The sequence below is a fragment of the Nomascus leucogenys genome, chromosome 7b (assembly GCF_006542625.1).
Source record: "Nomascus leucogenys isolate Asia chromosome 7b, Asia_NLE_v1, whole genome shotgun sequence".
Lineage (NCBI taxonomy): Eukaryota > Metazoa > Chordata > Mammalia > Primates > Hylobatidae > Nomascus > Nomascus leucogenys.
The window spans coordinates 73,593,540-73,611,809 of NC_044387.1; the positions used below are offsets into that span (position 1 = coordinate 73,593,540).

Consider the following 18,270-nt stretch of genomic DNA (forward strand, 5'->3'; position numbering starts at 1 on the left):
GAAAGGTACATTAAATCATAATTTACCCTGGATTGTACATACTGAACAGTCCTTAATCTTTTCTATAAAGGATAGGAGTTCCAAAATCTTTGTTAGGATAGTTCTTAATTAATTTGAGTTTTAAAACGATGTACTTGCTCTTGAAACCTTATTCCTGCTAGGGCTGTTTTCAAGCTTCCTTGGGACCTCTCTGCATACCCACTCCTAACTGACCTCATCGTGTTGTTAAGTGAGGATCAATTTGACAGCGCATGTGAAAGTGCTCTGAAAAGCTTTAAATTGCTAACTAAATCAAAGTGAGGCACGAGGGAGGCTGCCAGCTCAGCTTCATGCAGTGGTGAGGTGGGAAACTGAATTCAATTTTCTTAATATCTTCATTTCTCATTTAAAATTCAAAGGTGATTAGAAAATGCAAAGGGATTTTTCAAAGAAGCAAGTAAGCTGTCAAACCTCATATTTAAAAGAACTTTGTATTTTTGGGTTGTGTGGGGGATATAATTCAAAAGGAAGACTGTTGAGGGCAAGGTGATGAAAACCCATCCAGGCACTGCCTTGAATCCCTGAGACTCTGTCACCCCCAGTTAGCTAACCCAGGAGACGGGGTCCTGCTGAAATGAAAGTATTGGCCTGGGACCCTGAAGTGCCTTTCCAGCCACTGAACCAGGCAGCAGCTGTTTCTCCCCACAACCTCCTGCTGCAGGGTCATCCTTAGTCTGAATATCTGGCGTGCTTGGTCACACTTCGCCTCCTTGTTTACATTACTGACTCTGGGCTTCAGCTCACCACACCCTCCAAACTCAACTGGGAGTTTCCTTCAGCAGGAACACCCTGACAGTCCCCAGAGCCGGCGGGAGCCCCTTCCTAAACCCTCCGCAGTATCTGTGCTGTGGGAGGGGGTCTCAGGGAAAGCCGAAGCCACTCCCTGACTGCTGCCCACTGTAAGGACAAACTTTTTTGTGTCCCCTGGCACCACTCAGACCCAGGGCCAACCCGGGAGTCTTTGGGTCTCTGGATGGAGGTTGGAGGATGCAGAAGAGGCCAAGGAGGAGACAGGGCCAAATAAGAGAGGTTTAGGAATGTGGCGGAAATATGCTAATAAATTCGTAAGTGGACACATAACCACGTGGCTCTCAGCCTGTGTGTAACGTTCTGTGCTCATTTTTAGCACAAGTAAGGACTAAACTTTTATTGAGTATCCCCATGTACCAGGCACTGACTGGACAGGGCAGAATGAAGTGAGATGAGATAATGTTTTGAAAGTGCTTAGCCTAGTGCCTGGCACATAAAAAAATCATATATGATTCTTTTGTGTATTTTTCATTTAATCCTTGCAGCAATGTTTTAAGACACTCTTGTTTTACAAATGAGAAACTGAGGCTCACACAGGTTAGTTATACCTTGTCTGGTGTCACATGATTGCTGAGTGATACAGCAGCAGGGTGGACTTGAGCCCTGATTCCACTGAGCCCAGTGTGGTTCTGCTGCACTCCACTGCCTGCCTTGGAGGAAGGAATGGCAAAGGTTGTCAAAACCCCGCCTCGCACTGCTGGCCTGCCAGCCTTTTCATCACCTCTGCTATCACAAAGTACTGGTGTGAATAAGTGTCACTTGAATAATACTGTAATCTTATCAGCATGCTGAAAGATATAAACGGAAACAGCCCTTTTCTCTCCTGCCTTCTCAGCTGACAAGCCGACCAAAGCCAAGGTTAATTTGTTGTTGAGAATTTCTCTGCCCTCTACCACAAATCTTTTATCTGGCATGTTTGTTCATCTTTCCTCTAATGTGTGGTTCACACTTACAAAGGAAGAAGGTGGGCCCAGAAATGAAACTCTGGGAGTGTGTTCTTGTCCAGCACACAGTTCCCAAGCCAGGGAACCCCCGCACCGTGCCTGACCAGCCCTTCCTCTGTTGTGGGCTGGTGCTAGACATGGTAGAAACTTTCTGTTCTCCTGAAGCAGGTTGAGTTGCCTCTGCTAGACATTTGTAGTATCTCTTTCCCACCTTCTTGGTTGACTCTGCTGCTGGGAGGGGAATGACAGGAAGCTCATGGGTCTTCTGTTGGGTGGGTATGTTTGTGGGAAATCCTGCCATTTCAAGCCATGTGACTGGAATTAGATAGGATGAAGGAGGTGTGCCCTTTGAAGTGTGAGAGTCTCAGGGAGCCTGCTCTCACTGTTAGGACAGCAGCCGGGCACAACCAGGGCCATAATGAGTGTCTCTTGGCTCAGCCCACAAAATTATGCCTAACCATGTTTAATAAATGTTTTTTTGGTAATGAGAGTGCATAATAATTATAGGGTCTGTTCACCTTTCTTTTTTACTTCCCTGCCACTGTGAAGATACAATAATCCCTCTTAAAGAACATAAATCTCATTTTGAAATTGAACAAAGAACTGTATACATGGCATTTAAATTAAATACAGTCTTTCCATTACCCTTCTCTTGAAATCCATAAATTTTTTTTTAGATTTTTACGTAAGTGAAGGAGATTAATCATTGTTCAGTTACAGTTTAGCACATGTTTAATAGAAACATTTACCAAGTTTACTTAGCATGACCTGTTCTTACACTTTAGACTGAAAACCATGCTGTGATTTTCAGAGGCTTCACACATGCTACATATATGGTCTTATACAACCTCCCTCTGCCCCTGCCCATATATAGTGAATTGTTCAACTCTAGTTCAGAAGGGATTAGAATTCATTGTATAGGTTTCTCAGAGCAGAAGCCAGGGACTGATTTGGGCTTAGCTAAACCAGAAGTGCCATGTGCCCTTAAATTTAATAAGGCTAAAAATGGTCAATTCACTTTGAGGCTCTACCAGTAAGGGAAATGCAATTATATAAATGGCTATTTTCTGTCCTAAAAAAAGAAAATAGCCTTAAGAGTCAGACTTAATACTAGGGTGTGAACTCGAAGTGTTACATTTTATATTTTCAAATAATTGAGGTAGATGTTTCAGTTTGTGGATCTTTGCAAATATTCCTCTCTTTATATTTTTGAACTGTCATTTCCTATCTTGCAAGGAACTTAAAATCATGTTATTAATCATAACCAAGGGAGTGGAAGAGAATAAGCTTTATAAAGAATAATGTGAAGTGTTAGCTACTTATTGGCAACAGTTAGCTGCAAAGATAGGCTGTACACTTCACTAATAGTATTAAGGTACTACTTACCATAAAGAATTTTGTTGGATGACTCTCTATTAACAGTGGACTTAGAAGTGGTTTTGCCATGGGAATGGCCCAGTGTTCTGTGTGGGGAAGGCATGATTTATGATCTAATGTTGTTTGAAAACTTTCCTTTCATCTCCACTCTCACCTACTTGCTATTTGGCTGTATACCTGTTGTCAGATCTCTTCTCTTTTTCCTGTATTACGGTTGAAGGAATAATTGTTTGTGTGTTTAAAAACTTAGTTTAGTTTATTTTTTAAAGAGTAATCATGTTCATTGTAGATATCTTCATTGTAGAAAATAAAAATGAGCAACAGAAGAAAATTGCAGACAACTGTAATCCTATCACCTAGTGTATGTGGGGCTTTTTGGGGGAGGGGTTTCCCTATGTTGCCCAGGCTAGTCTTGAACTCCCGGCCTCAAGTGATCCTTCTGCCTTGGCCTCCCAAAGAGCTGAGATTACAGGCATGAGTCACTACCTGGAGATGTGGGGCTTTTTCATCTTTTTCCTGTGTATGCAGGTGTGTGCATGGGAGGATTGGAGGTTAATAGATACCTTTTTAAAAAATTTATAGAAATGGCATCCTAGTGTACATACTATTTTATTGCCTAGTCTTTTCAGGCTGGAACCCCGCTTTTCCAGAAGCTGACCTCCTTTCCAGGCATCCACAGTACAACTCTTCTGCCAGGGTCCCTGGGGGCAATCTTAACAGTGATCGTCCAGTTGTTTAAGCAATTTTCCTATTTGTCTTCCTGCTGAAGAGCAGATATGTACTCACCTGAAGACACAATAGTCTCTTCCTTTAAAGCTATTATATGTGAAGTGGGATTTGACCACTGAAAGAAAATCTGTGTTAGATCTTACTCAGTCTAAGTATTTTATATACAAAATACTCAAAATAAGATTTTTTTCCGTTTATGACTTAAAGGACCATATTATAATGACTCTACAGTCTTTTATTTCTTCTCCCAATGATCTAATTTCCAGATTATTGCTTACAGAAAATTTTCATCCTTAGAACTGATTCCTTTTTAGTCCCTCCCTTTTGTAACCTTCCTGAGGATTCTGCTGGCTCCAGCTCTCCTGTTTACACGAGACTATGTATCTATAACTACATAAGTGACGCTAGCTCTTTGCTTTCAAATTTGTGAGTTTGTATTTTTCTTTTAAAAAAACCAAATAGCAGATGGGAGGATTTCCTTTTTTGTCTTTTCTAAATTAATTTGAATTTAGCACTAAAATCCTATTTTTTTAAGAAGAATTGGAAGATGAAATTTAAATAATCTTAAATTTTATTCATAAGTGATTTTATATACCCCCCCTTTCCATTTGTCTTTTAGGTAAAGAAGTTAAAAGCGTTTAGTGGCGACGTGTCCAAGCTGTCTCTGGCAGATTCCTTTCTGTACGGCTTAATTCAGGTGCCAAAGTAAGGATACAGTCGCTGGTCATTAGTCTTCACACAGTAAGATTTTTAAACTAATGACATCAAATTCTACAGTTTTACTTTTTTATTTTTCAGCTATTCACTTCGGATTGAAGCCATGGTGCTAAAGAAGGAATTTCTACCTTCTTGCTCTTCTCTATATACAGATATAACAGTTTTAAGAACTGCTATAAAAGGTGAGTCAACATGGGATCCTTCGCAGAATTTGTTTTTATTAATTTCGATAGCAGTTTTTTTAAAAAGCCAAATGAAATTGGACATGGAAAGTCCTGAATTTCTGATATACCCTTAAAAGGGAAATGAGATGTTACTAGGGATGCACTTAAGGTTTATTTCCATTGACATTTTTCCCTTGTAATGAATGTTAATTTGCGTATTACCCTCCCACAGAAGGGAGTTTCTTTCATCTCAGGCTTCAGAGTCAACCTTGCTGGTTACGGCTTGCTCTTGTTCCTCTCCTGGATGAGCTTTCTCTGTGTATGTTGGTATGTGGTGTGTGCATGTGTGCTGTGGGCTGTGCACGTACACAAAGCCCGGGCCCCTGGCCCAGCTGCCTCCCTCCCCGCCGTCGTGGCCTCTGTTGGTGGCTGGGACCCAGCCTTTCCAGAAGCAGACCTCCTTTCCTGGGGTCAACCGTGTGACTCTTCTGCCAGGGTTCCTGACGTTTCTGTTCTGTGGCGTCGTCTCCCACTCCTCCATACTCCAATTTCTGCTGAGCTATTTAAATTTGAGAGGGGCAGGTAGGCCATTTTCATGTATTTGAACAACTCTTTAAGTTCTTGCCTGCCCAGCTTGGCTAGCCTCTTCTCAGAGCTGCCCTGCTGTCTCCTTCCAGAGGGGTAGGAGCTTTGGTTTCTGGCATCTTGGCACTGAGAGTCCCGGCGGAGTTGCAGCTGGCTTCTTCTCAGCTCTCGGCCGTATTCTCTGGCCCTCCCTGACCCTCACACTTTTCAGCATGCGTCAGTGCCAGCCTGATTTCCTTTTGGTCATTTTCTGGATTTCTAGTTATTGTTGTAGAATTGTTTATTCCTATTTGGTTTTCCTGTTTACTTGCTCTGGCCTGTTTTGAGATACGTTTTTTTCTCTTTGGTCCATCATATTTTCTTCATTTTAGAGAGGAGACTAAGAAGGAAAAAGATTTTTAAAAATTTCAACATAGAGGCCTTTAAACTTTTTTTCCATACACACTATTGCAGCGACTTTGGAAGGTTTGTTCTGGAAGAATGTGTTTTTATATTGAGCAATGCAAACTTGTGGGCATGGTAGAAACATTTCTTATCTGGTCATCCTTCCAAAACTGGCCTTCTTAGATAACACAATATAGGCAGTGATCCAACTGTAATTTTTTGAAAGTATTACTAGACTTAATGGAGAATATTAACTTAAAAATGTCAGTGACATTTTATTATTTATTGATAGTGTAATTTTAATAATCAAGTTTTCTTTTTACCTTTCTAAATGTATTAAAAATTTTAAATTTTATTTCTTTGCATGGCTATACAAAGGATTTGGTGTTAATAAGGGACTAGTTTACCAATATATTACAATGATAAGTTTCTTTCTAAAACTTTCAGCCAATCCAAATGAAATGTGTGGCTTTGAATGAAATGAAAAGATTACCTGGGTGCCTGGGCCCTCGCGGTTTGTGCTTTGCAAGTTATTTACATGTTATCCCAGCTTGTTTATTTTTTTATCTCTTCATAACTCATTGACTAAGCAAAACGTTGCTTGCTGTTAGTTTTCATATTCCATAAATTCAGTCTCTTTGAGACTGCATACTCAAAGAGTAGTGGATATACAAGGAAAAATTAAATAGCTGCTTGGAAGGAAGTTAACTCCTATCTCACGGGATACTGCTTTGCATTAGGCTTTTGCATTTTTCACTAATTGAAAATTTTTATTATTGAACTATTTTGTGCTATTTAACTATCATACCTATTTGATTTCCAAGTAAACACTATGACACGGATTGCCGGTCGCAAATGATGTGTTAGGTATCCCATAGAATGTATTGCTTTGTTTGTTTTTTCCGTTTTATATACAGTTTAAGGTCACAGTTTGCTTCAGACACACTTGAACTTGGATGTGGTAGCTGTCTTTTGTGCATTTGAAGCTGCAGGCTTCTCTAAGGTGCTGTGATGTGTTCTTTTTGATAGAACTGATGTCATGTGAAGAGCTACATTCAATATTACACCTGGTGCTCCAGGCTGGGAATATCATGAATGCAGTAAGTAAAATCCAAAACAATTGTAATGTTATGTTTTCAACCTTATTTGTCTATCTAAAGGTGTTTGTCTGTGTGTGTATGTGTGTGTGTGTGTATATATGTATACATAATTTTTTCTTTTTGATTTGTCTTCTTTAGGGAGGGTATGCCGGCAATGCAGTAGGATTTAAACTGTCTTCTTTGCTCAAATTGGCAGACACAAAAGCAAACAAACCTGGGATGAATCTCCTGCACTTTGTTGCACAGGTATGTGGAAATGATTAGGACTTAGAGAACGCATATGAATACCCCTTGGAGGCAGTGAAGTTTTCCCCAGGCATAAGATATGGTGTCCAGCAGGGTTAGGAAAGGACATGGCGAGTTCCAAGACGGTTCTGTTTGTAGAAGTGCCATTAGAAGATTCCTGAGTTGTACTGCACCCAGGGCTATGGGGCTGAAGGGAAGTGGGAGAATGAAGCAGAGAGGCTGGTGAAGCCAGCTATGAAGGATTTAAGTGTCAAAGGTGGGGAATTTGGATTTCATGCTTTAGCAATGGGGAACCAACAGGAGTTTGTGCACAGTGTAATAGCTTGACTGGAGCTCTTTTGTTTTTGTTTTTAGGCAAATAAGGCACTGTGGAAGCTAGGTTAGAGTAGAGAAAGAACTAGAAATAGGAATACACCTCCGCAGAAGTTGGCTGTAATTGTTTGGTGAGCGTTGAGGGAGGGTAATGGTCATAGGGTCAGAGAATAGAGGATGGAGGATTGAAATATTTCTGATGTGGAATTGACTAGATTTGTGACCAATTATGTGTAGAAAGATCACTTCTGTCTTTCTCTGTGAACCATGCATTTGAACACCATGCTGCTAGCACAGGGTTTGGGGTCTGACCCTATCCATTGCTTTGTTTTTTTTGTTTTTTTTTTGTTTTTTTTTTGACTGGGTCTCTATAACACCAAAAGAGTGAGGTACAAAGTGGAAAATCAAGGACAGTTATATCTTTGTTTTGAAATGATCTCAGCTAATTGAACTGATTGGCTTTTCCTCCATTGAATCACTCAGTTGTTTTGACATCAGTGCTGTAGTCGTAGCTTTAACCTGGGGAGGAAGCCGTGGTGCAGTCTTGTTTTGAATGTGAGCTTCAGAACAGGACAGGACTGGGAGATTTTGACTGTCTTTTGCTAGCTGTACTTCCTCAGGCAAGTTACTTAAACCTGAAGACCCTCAATTTCTTCATCTAATGGCAAGAGTAGTGATAACTTACCCCAAAACTAGGTAATTGAGAATGCTGAAGGAGCTGACTCCATAAAGTGCTTATATATCAATGTTTTGCCTATGGTGAGCTCTCCATAAATAACCATACACACTATTATTTCTATATTCTTCAGAAGACAAAGGGCCATGTTTAACTTGGGACTTAATTGAAAGGTTAATTTTCAGGCATTGAAAGAAGAAAATGTGTTCCTTGCCCAGCATGGGTTGTGGATAGTATTCGGGCAAAGCTCTCCTGAATCCAGGTGTCCAGGCCCTCTGGGTAACTTGGTCTCTGTCCATGTGGGGAGGCCTCCTGGGTCAGTCATTGCTTCCTTTCCACTTGCCTTCCTCTCACCTTCTGAACAGGTGAAGAATCCAAACACTGCCATGGCTCCTGTACCTTCTGATTAAACTCTGTTTGCAAACTGGTTTAACAGCTGAAGGTATCTCGTTCATTTAAAGGCATGCTCACAGGTATGGGTGGTATTTAAGCAGGATATATTGGATTCTTTCAGAAACAAGGGGCCCTGCTGAGCTGCAGCCAAATGCTCATTAATTGTATTTTGTGTCAAGAGCAATTGCTCTGGAAAGTTAAATGTATCTTGAGAGTCGGAGAGTTCTAGCCCATCTTACTAAGAGTATCAGAGTTCATGTCTCCGTGAAATGCTTTGAATGTGTCAAGTTTAAAAACAGGAGCAGTGATTTTAAGATTCCTTTAAGCCCTAAGAAAATTATTTCCTTCCAGTTTTATCAATATAGTGAGAGAAAATTCTGTTTTTGTTCCAGGAAGCCCAAAAGAAAGATACCATTCTTCTAAACTTTTCAGAAAAATTGGATCACGTTCAGAAGACTGCTAGGTGAGCAAGTGAATTGTGAGAATTCGAGATTCTTTACCTTTTTATGAAAACTGATAAATAGTTAAAACTTTAAGATTCCGGTTTAAAGTCTAAAAGGTTTTGTTTCATTGAACTTTCAGACTGTCCTTCATTTGCTTAACCCAGGTGTGTGTGCACCTTTGGAATTTGGGGGTTTTGAAAACTTAATCTTTATTTGTAAACTAAAGAAACTATTTCAGTCTATTCTAATGAATATCATCAGTATAAAAAATATGGATTAAGAATTTCAAATCCCTCCATACCCAAGAGATAGAGCTTAAACACCACCACCTATTTCCTTGGGAGTTGGTAGATATCAATCAAACTTTCATGGCCACATTTCACTGTTTCCTTGTAGAATCTAACATGGTACATTTATTTTCCTTTGCATTAAAAGAGTTTGGAACCGTACCAAGAGCTGTGAAATGATTTTACTTTAAATTAGTCACTCACAGAGAAAGGCACATACAGAGAAAGTATCTGCCAAACATAAGGCTCTAATTACATCACTCTAATTTGCTTCTGATCCTAATGTAGATATGTATCTTAATGTAGCTAGACTCTGTGTGTATATACTATTTTGACTTTTGTATATGTGTTTTAAAATTTATATTACATCCACGCATCCCACGGTAAATGTTCAATAACCAGCTGTTGGAGAAAAAAGTCCTGATTTGTAGCATTTGCTGATTTCCGTGTTGTAAATACCATCACCATGGCTGATGTCAAGCTACTGACATACGTTATTGAATATAGATTAGGAAAAGACACCCGCAGTTGGTTCTCATGAGCAAGTTCAGCCACCGCTTCATGTGCCAAGCCAGTTCCTAGCATATACTTATTGAGTGTATCCAAGTATGACATCTGTGAACCACATGCATATAAATAAATGAACCATAGCTCACAGCCCTGCCACTGGCCTGTACCTCAAAGTTACTGATTCTATGAACATCTAGCCACAGATTACATGTCTTTCCCAAAGTGGGATTATCAGTTCAAAGGTGTAAACAGTTTATAATTCATGTTTACAGATGTCTAGATTATTCTCCAAAAAGAATGGACATCTTATAAGATAGGAACTTTTGAATTACTGAAAGAAATTTGTGTGGGAACATTTTTACTGTAATTAGTATAAAAATGTTCCTAAGAGATATATAGATAGAAATTAGCATTATATTTTTGAAATGGTGTTTCTGGTCAGAGCTGGATTGGAACTAGATATTGTCTTAGAAAAATCCTATTCAGCAAGCTTGTTTATTTGAAATGGAAGGTGAAATACACTTGTGAAATACAAACAGGTCTCAGATATGTGCCGGTGACCAGTGAAGGTGGAAAACTTTATTGCACAAAGAAACATTTGAATTGACAATGGAAGCATGAATGCATCCTAATTTATGAATTTCACATGCATTTTAGGTTTCGCCTACTCAATTTTCTGGGTAACAAAACCATCATTCACATTCTGCCTATCTTTTTTTTTTTTTTTTTTTTTTTTTGAGATAGAGCCTCACTGTGTCACCCAGGCTGGAGTGCAGTAGTGCAATCTTGGCTCACTGCAATCTCCGCCTCCTGGGTTCAAGTGATTCTCCTGTCTCAGCCTCCCAAGTAGCTGGGACTACAGGCACCCACCACCATGCCCAGCTAATTTTTTTGTATTTTTAGTAGAGACGGGGTTTCACCATGTTGGCCAGGCTGGTCTCGAACTCCTGACCTTAGGTGATCTGCCCGCCCCACCCTCCCAAAGTGCTGGGATTACAGGCCTGAGCTACCATGCCAGGCCCACATTCTGCCTATCTTGATTTGATGTGTATAACAAAAGCATTGCAATCAATCCAACCGTTAATTTGCAGAATTAGGGCTGGCTTTGGTGGCTGATGACTGTGATCCCAGCACTTTGGGAGGCCAAGGCAGGAAGACTGCTTGAGACCAGTAGTTTGAGACCAGACTGGGCAACATAGTAAGACCCTGTCTCTACAAAAAATTTAAAAATTAGCTGGGTGTGGTGGCGCACACCTGTGATCCCAATTACTTGGAAGGCTGTGGTGAGAGGATCACCTGAGCCCAGGAGGTCAGTGCTGCAGTGAGCCATGATCTTGCCACTGCTTTTCAGCTTGGGCAATAGAGTGAGACTGTCTCTTAAAAAAAAAAAATAATAATAATCATAATCAGCTGGGCCTGGTGGCTCACATCTGTAATCGTAGCACTTTGGGAGGCTGAGGTGGGCAGATCACTTGAGCTCAGGAGTTCTAGACCAGCCTGGCCAACATGGCGAAACCCTGTCTCCACTAAAAATACAAAAATTAAGCTGGGCATGATGGCACATGCCTATAATCCCAGCTACTCTGGAGGCTGAGGCATGAGAATTGCTTGAACCCAGGAGGCAGAGGTTGCAGTGAGCCGAGATGAGGCCACTGCAATCCAGCCTGAGTGACAGAGGGAGATTGTGTCTCAAAAAAAAAAAAAAAGTTGCACATTTGTTAGCTATGTTTTAGTTCTCTGTAAAATATAGAAAGCTTGCTCTGGCCACCTGTGGTGAACAACATGGAATCTGCTGTTCTCTCACTGTTACCTTTAGTGTTAGAATTATCAACATATACTGCCTTGCTTCTTGTGGGTTAGAGTTTCCTATTTGTGTTTAGTGGCCCATGGAAAGCATATGAATCCCGGAATCCACTGGCATTTAGTTTGTAATGCTTATTGCATAAAGGTGTTCAGAGCTAGTTTACAAAAAGGTTTACAGGTCCCATGGTTTTGATTATCTTACCATCAGAGCACAGTTACAACCTCCTCTCTTTGAACCAGTGTATGTCTTTAGAAACGAATCACCTCTTAAAACAGGAGGAAACGCAAAAGATCTAAATACAAGGGTAGGGAAATATCATCACAGTAGCTCTCCTCTTCTGTTTCCAAGGTTGAACAACAGTTAGTCTTATTTAATATACCTACATGACACGTGGCTTCCTTGTTCCAGCTGCCCACTGTCCCCTTTCTTCTTTTAGATTATCTCTGGAGAACACAGAGGCAGAACTGCACTTGCTGTTTGTCAGGACAAAATCACTAAAAGAAAATATCCAGCGGGATGGTGAACTTTGTCAGCAAATGGAAGATTTTCTTCAGGTTTGTAGGTGACTCAAGTCAGTCCCTCTAATCTTGTCTCCCAGCAGCACCCCGGGGCTGGTTAAATTTGCATGGGTGTATTTGTGGAAGCAGCAGTTCCCATTCATATTTTTTTTCTCCAAGTTAGTCAAAGGAACTTGGTATTTCCATGCCCATTCTTTGCAGAGGATGTTAAATGTGATCTAAGCCTGATGTATTTTTTTTGTCTTTTCGTTTGTTTGACTTGTTTGTTTATTTCTTTGTTTTGAGATGGAGTCTTGCTCTGTCACTCAGGCTGGAGTATAATGGTGCGATCTTGGCTCACTGCAACCTCCGCCTCCCTGGTTCAAGCAATTCTCCTGCAGGACCTCAGCCTCCCGAGTAGCTGGGGCTACAGGCATGCACCATCACACCTGGCTAATTTTTGTATTTTTTCAGTAGAGACAGGGTTTTGCCATGTTGGCCAGGCTGCTCTCAAGCTGACCTCAGGTGATCCGCCCTCACTGGGCCTCCCAAAGTGCTGGGATTACAGGTGTGAGCCACCACACCCAGCCCAAGCCTGATGTATTTGTTTAGGGACAGTGCTTCTGCGAGGCTCCTGTTGTTCACTGCTCAGTTTGCATGATTGCAGTTTACTGTGGTGAACTGGTATCAGCCATGGAGTAGCACTTGGGCTATACCTGGCAACTCAGGTTTTGTTTCTAAACCAATTAAACTTTTGGATAACAGAACAAAGTTCCACAGAAATCAAGATGCCTTAGAACTTGGGCTGTCATTTCTTCACTTGTTTATGTTGAAGAAACAAGCTGCGTTTTGGCATGTTTTATAATGAGAGCAGCAGAACACATGAGAGTTGTGCCCATCAACACCAGGAGTACACAGGGCCCACAGGGTGTGTCGGGAGCTGCTCCAAATAACATCAACAAAAAAACAGCAGAGAGGACATGTTCGTGACAGCTCACTGTGACTCACTAATCGCATAGTCTGACATACTTCTTTTATCTTCCTTATTAAAAAAAAATAATAATAAGCACCATCTCATGCTTTTAGTCTTCAGCGAAAGGCTGTGCTACCTGAAGTGTTGTTAGTGTTTTGAGAGCTGTGAGGTGGAATCATGTGGCAGGGCTGCCCTTGGCACTGGCGAGGAACAGTGTGCTCCTGAGGTTGTGCCAGCTGAAGCCGTCGCTTCTTAATTCAGCTCCTTCAAAATACTATGGCCTTCGGTGGATGCTTGATTTTGTTTGACTCTGCTGTGAGTTTATTTTTATTATTAAACATGTGCTCTGTATTTTCCTTCAAGTAAAACCAAACTAATTTTCTTGTTACAAACACCACCACCAACACCACAAAAATACTGAACAGTAAACAAATGCATTAAACAAATCCAGAAAATCAAGAATAAGGACCATCGCACATCAAGATTAAAATTCTGGATGTTTCATTCCTCCAAGTTCTCATATTAACTATTACCATCTCATAGTCAGTATTCACACAGAGAAGCTTAGGATGAAGAACAGCTCTGACTTAGCCTCACCTCTGGACTGCTTTTCATAGTCAGTCTTGTTTTAACCCTTTACGCTTCCTTCTGGCAGTCGTTTTTTTTCTTTTTCGAGACAGAGTCTCACCCTGTCACCCAGGCTGGAGTGCAGTGGCACGATCTCAGCTCACTGCAACCTCTGCCTCCTGGGTTCAAGTGATTCTCCTCCCTCAGCCTCCTGAGCAGCTGAGACTACAGGCGCGTGTCACCACACCATGATAATTTTTTGTATTTTTAGTAGCGATGGGGTTTCACCGTGTTAGCCAGGATGGTCTCGATCTCCTGACGTCGTGATCCGCCTGCCTCCCAAAGTGCTGGGATTACAGGCTTGAGCCACCACGCCAACCCAGTCATTTTTATCTCTATAAGTAAAACGTTTCATACAGCTGCATACTTTTCTTTCTTAAATTCAACTTCCTTTTGAATAGGTGAGATAAAATTTTTCAAGGTAGGTCAGGGTCAGGCCTCTCAGGTCTCTGAACACCAGTCTGAATGCTGGACTCAAACTCTATGCCATAAGAAGTGGGGAATTCTTCAAGGATTCAGAGCAGAAAAATAACAGAAACACATTTTTGCAGATCTATTTCAGCATTTTCACCCTTGGAGTAAGAAATACTGAGTAAACTTGTCTGAAACTTCGGTTTGTAGCAGGCAAGTTAGAGATGTAAGGTTGAATTGGACACTACAGCTGCTAACCTGTTGTCATTCTTGCTTTGCCAGTGTAGCTTTGAACTTTTCCATTTCTGGCCCTAATCATGTAGAACTCCTGGCCGGTAACTTCACGTGTGGTTACTGTTCAGATCCACACTCAGAATGTTTCATTTTCCCAAGTCCAAAGGGTGACTTCAGTGTGTTTAAGTTTTTCCTTCCTGGTACTCTGTCAATCCCCACAGGATCTAGAGATGAAACATACGAGGTGGAGCTGAGCTCCCATGTAGATTCTTGTCAAGAGGCCTATTTTTCTGTAGCTGAGCTGTTCTTGGCTGGAATCCATCTTTCTCCCTGTGGAAGAATGACAGGCAAAGATTTATGCTTTCATTAATACCATTCCTGTATAAAGAAAAATACAGCACGAATGCACACACTGCCTTGGGCTACTGACTCAGGTGGTTACTTTCTCTGGTATTTGGTTTCCTACATAGTTTTGGTTTCCTACTACCTCTTGAGTGTGTTTGCTTTAAGAGAAGGGCTTTTAAGGGGGAAAGTGGGTTGGAGTGGGTAGGAGGTGGCATGTTCACAGAATTTGCCTGTAGGTTCTGTAGCTCTCCACGCAGGTTCAAACAGCAGTTCCACCCCTCCAAAGTGGGCAACTTTAGCTTTACCATTTCCCAGCCCATCCCCACTTCACTCAAAAAATGTTTTCAAATATAACCTTTTTTAAAAACGTGATACATGTGATTTCATAAAGTAACATACTTCATTCATTCCTTCTTCATATAGCCATTATTTCCCAGTAAACAAGGAAGCAACATAGGCTAGGCGCAGTTGCTTACCCCTGTAATCCCAGCACTTAGGGAGGCTGAGGCGGGAGGATGGCTTGAGGCCTTCCTGGGAAACATAGGGAAACCCTGTCTCTACAAAATATTTAAATATTAACTGGGTGTGATGGTGCATAGCTATAGTCCCAGCTACTCAGGAGGCCGAGGTGGGAGGATTGCTTGAGCCCAGGAGGTCGAGGCTACAGTGAGCCATGATCACACCATTGTACTCCAGCCTGGGTAATGGAGTGAGACCCTGTCTCAACATAAGACTTCAGTGTGATTCCAAATGTTCATTCTCGTGGGCTGTGGCTGCTATGGAGCCCTTTTTCTCTGCACCATACTGCTTCCTCATGCAGCTCCCCATGTTGTCACTGAACTGCCATCGGGGAAGTGTGTGTGACCCTTAGACATAGCAGATTCCATGCTGAAGGCCTTGGAACTCATTGGAGGAAAACAGGCTTCCTTCCTTCCCATCTCTGTGTTGCGGCAGTACCAGAATGCATAGGGGCCTCAGAGACTTATTTGTCCTAGAAGAATTAGGAGAAAATGAAGAAGCGAAGAGGGTGGATTTGTAAAGGACAGTAATGCCTAGCCATCGGGACCCATCAGAATCTCCTGGGGTGGTGCTTTCAGAAAATATTAGTGTTGAGTCCACCCCAAACCTGTGAAATTGAACGGGAGGAATACAGGCATGGCCTGTTGCCAAGCTTCCCAGCTGACTTGGATCAGCACCCCGGGTTTAGGCATGAGGGCTTTGGTCCTGTGGGGGTGACCCTGACCCTCACAGAGCTCATTTGGGGTTAAGTTTAGACACCCACTCAGTGGGGCAAAATTGATAATGCATCAGTACAGCGAGTAGCTTCAGGGACCCTAAAGTAAACTCTTGACCAGTGTAAGACTCAATTTTAAGAGGAGGAGGAACAGATGCAAAATGGATCTTCCTTGGTAAAAACCAGTTGTATACCCGTGTAATTTTTTTCAGTGACATTAAAAGTGAACATTTTGTTAGTGACATTCTGCAGGTTAAAGCTCTTAAATCTAGTTGCTTAGTCTAGGTCTCACGCGGGAGTTCACCTTGCTTTCCCCGAGGCTTGGTCTGGGTTGAATTATTTTCCTTTTGGCTCTGATTGCGTTGGCCTTGCAATAAACCTTCCTTTTCCAAGACCTGAAATGAAACCCCAGAGTATGTCTTCTCTGGGCACCGGATGCAGTGCCCGGCGCTGCCTCAGCTGACCACGTTTACCTCAGTGTGTGTTCGTTTGTTTTTCTGCAGTTTGCCATAGAAAAGCTGAGGGAACTGGAATGCTGGAAACAAGAGCTCCAGGACGAGGCCTACACCCTTATAGATTTTTTCTGTGAAGACAAAAAAACCATGAAACTGGATGAATGCTTTCAGATATTTAGAGATTTCTGTACCAAATTCAACAAAGCAGTTAAGGTACGTCTGGCAGCATCTGTGTCTCGGCGTTGCTTGGATTTTTATTTTCCTTCTTCTCGACCTAGTCCTCTGCTCACCACAGAAAGGCACTTTGCATCTCCACGGTTTCGGGAACATCTGGCCCAGGTGGCATTGCCAGGCTCTTGGCTGGGATTGCTGGAAAGTGGCTCTGCCATCCCAGCCCCGCAGGCTTGCATAGCATCAGGGGCGGCATTTGACTGCCTCTGCTACTTTGGTACACAGGCTGCCTGACACTCACATTAATGCCTTGAGAGCATTTTATTAGTAAAGTTCCTCCATGATGGCAGTCATACCATTTAAAAGTCTCTTGAAGATCCTGAATGTCTTTCTCACCCGCTCCCAGAAGAGAACGTCCTCTTTCAGGGAGACTTCTGTTGTGGTGGGATGATGGAATGGCCCTCCCTTTCCCTTCTTCCAAGCTCCGCTGCCGTCACTGTGGGATTGGCACCAGGGCAACCATGTCGTCCTCCCCAGAGTGGTCTTCCAGATTCCCAAATAACCACAAAGCCTGCTGCCGTACTGAGCAAAGCAGCTACATTTCTTGCCCTTCAACCACCAATTCCAGTCATCTCTGGGTTTAATGTAGAAGCCAGAAAACTCTCTGGGTTGCTTGGCTTTCAAGTAAAACTTTAATTTGTCAATTGAAAGCAAACCGGTCACTCACATCCCTTCATTTTGGGTGGTGATGAGGAAGCAAAGCTCATGAGTCATCTCTCCTCCTCCAGTTGGAATGCAGCTTAGTCCATAGCTGAATTTCTTTGAGGGATTGGTCAGATTTATCTCAAGCCCAGAATTGCTTTGTGTTCTCGACCCCTCCTTTCTCTATCCAGTTAAGAGAAGGAGGCTCAGCCTGTGGCCACGTTTGCGCTCCTCTGGCCAAGAAGTGAGCTCAGCTGTGGGAGGCAGTGGTGGGTGTCAAGGCCAAGTTGGCTCTTAATGAGGCCCTCACTCCCAGGAATTCCATAGGCCTGTGAGGCCACCTGTGTGATGCTCTCAGCCCCACTGTCCAAAGAGCCAGGCACCGGCCCCACCACCACCACAGGCAACCTTGAAAGAAGGCCCGAGAGACTTGGGGACGAGGTGGGAGGCTGAGGCCAGAGCTGCAGGCGGAGCCAAGAGTCCCCAGCTAGAGCCCCACAGAAACTTGGAAGGGAAAGGCTATCATTGGAGGAAATTGATTGTCAAGTAAAACTGCTGACAATAACACATTTGGGCTGTGAGATCCACATATTTCCATGACACAAATCTACTTAAAGTGCATGGCCAGGTGGTAGAGTGTGCTTCGGTATGTGAGCTTGTTCTGGTGCGGTTTCGATGGGAAGGGCTGGGTACCCTGGAGCAGGGTGAAGGGTTGAAAGATTTGTAAAGCACACCTGCTCCTCTTCCTCTTCTCTGATTGTGGGAACAGGCTAGGATGTGAGAGGCAGAGCCATGTGCTGCAGGCTGCAGCTGGCAGAGCCACCATGCCACATGTGGTGCTGCTTTACCAAGGAGCAGTCAGGGAACAGAGCTGAACAGAGCATCTCTTAATATCATGGCTATACATTAATACATCCAAATCATTGTTAAGTAGAATGTGCTACACATGGATGTGTGTAGGACAGATCCATGCTGCACAGAAGTACAATTTGAGGCTCACTCTTTAAACACCCACAGTATTTTTCTCTCAGCTATTGCCTATATAGCCCTTTCCTGGAAGTCCTCGCTGTCTCATACTGCTCAGAAACAGAGTTGGCTTTC

General features: G+C 42.4%; 1 protein-coding gene across 4 annotated transcripts in view; it reads left to right on the plus strand.

The window, feature by feature from the left end:
* The window catches only part of FHDC1 (FH2 domain containing 1), a 43,412-nt gene that overhangs the window by 19,737 nt on the left and 5,405 nt on the right, over positions 1–18,270 (plus strand). For all 4 annotated transcript variants that reach the window (XM_030816243.1, XM_030816242.1, XM_030816244.1 and 1 more), the window contains 7 exons: positions 4,519–4,604; positions 4,698–4,798; positions 6,779–6,849; positions 6,988–7,095; positions 8,869–8,939; positions 11,957–12,074; positions 16,345–16,509. In XM_030816243.1, coding sequence (XP_030672103.1) covers positions 4,519–4,604; positions 4,698–4,798; positions 6,779–6,849; positions 6,988–7,095; positions 8,869–8,939; positions 11,957–12,074; positions 16,345–16,509 — 720 coding nt within the window. The remainder of the gene's footprint in view (positions 1–4,518; positions 4,605–4,697; positions 4,799–6,778; positions 6,850–6,987; positions 7,096–8,868; positions 8,940–11,956; positions 12,075–16,344; positions 16,510–18,270) is intronic.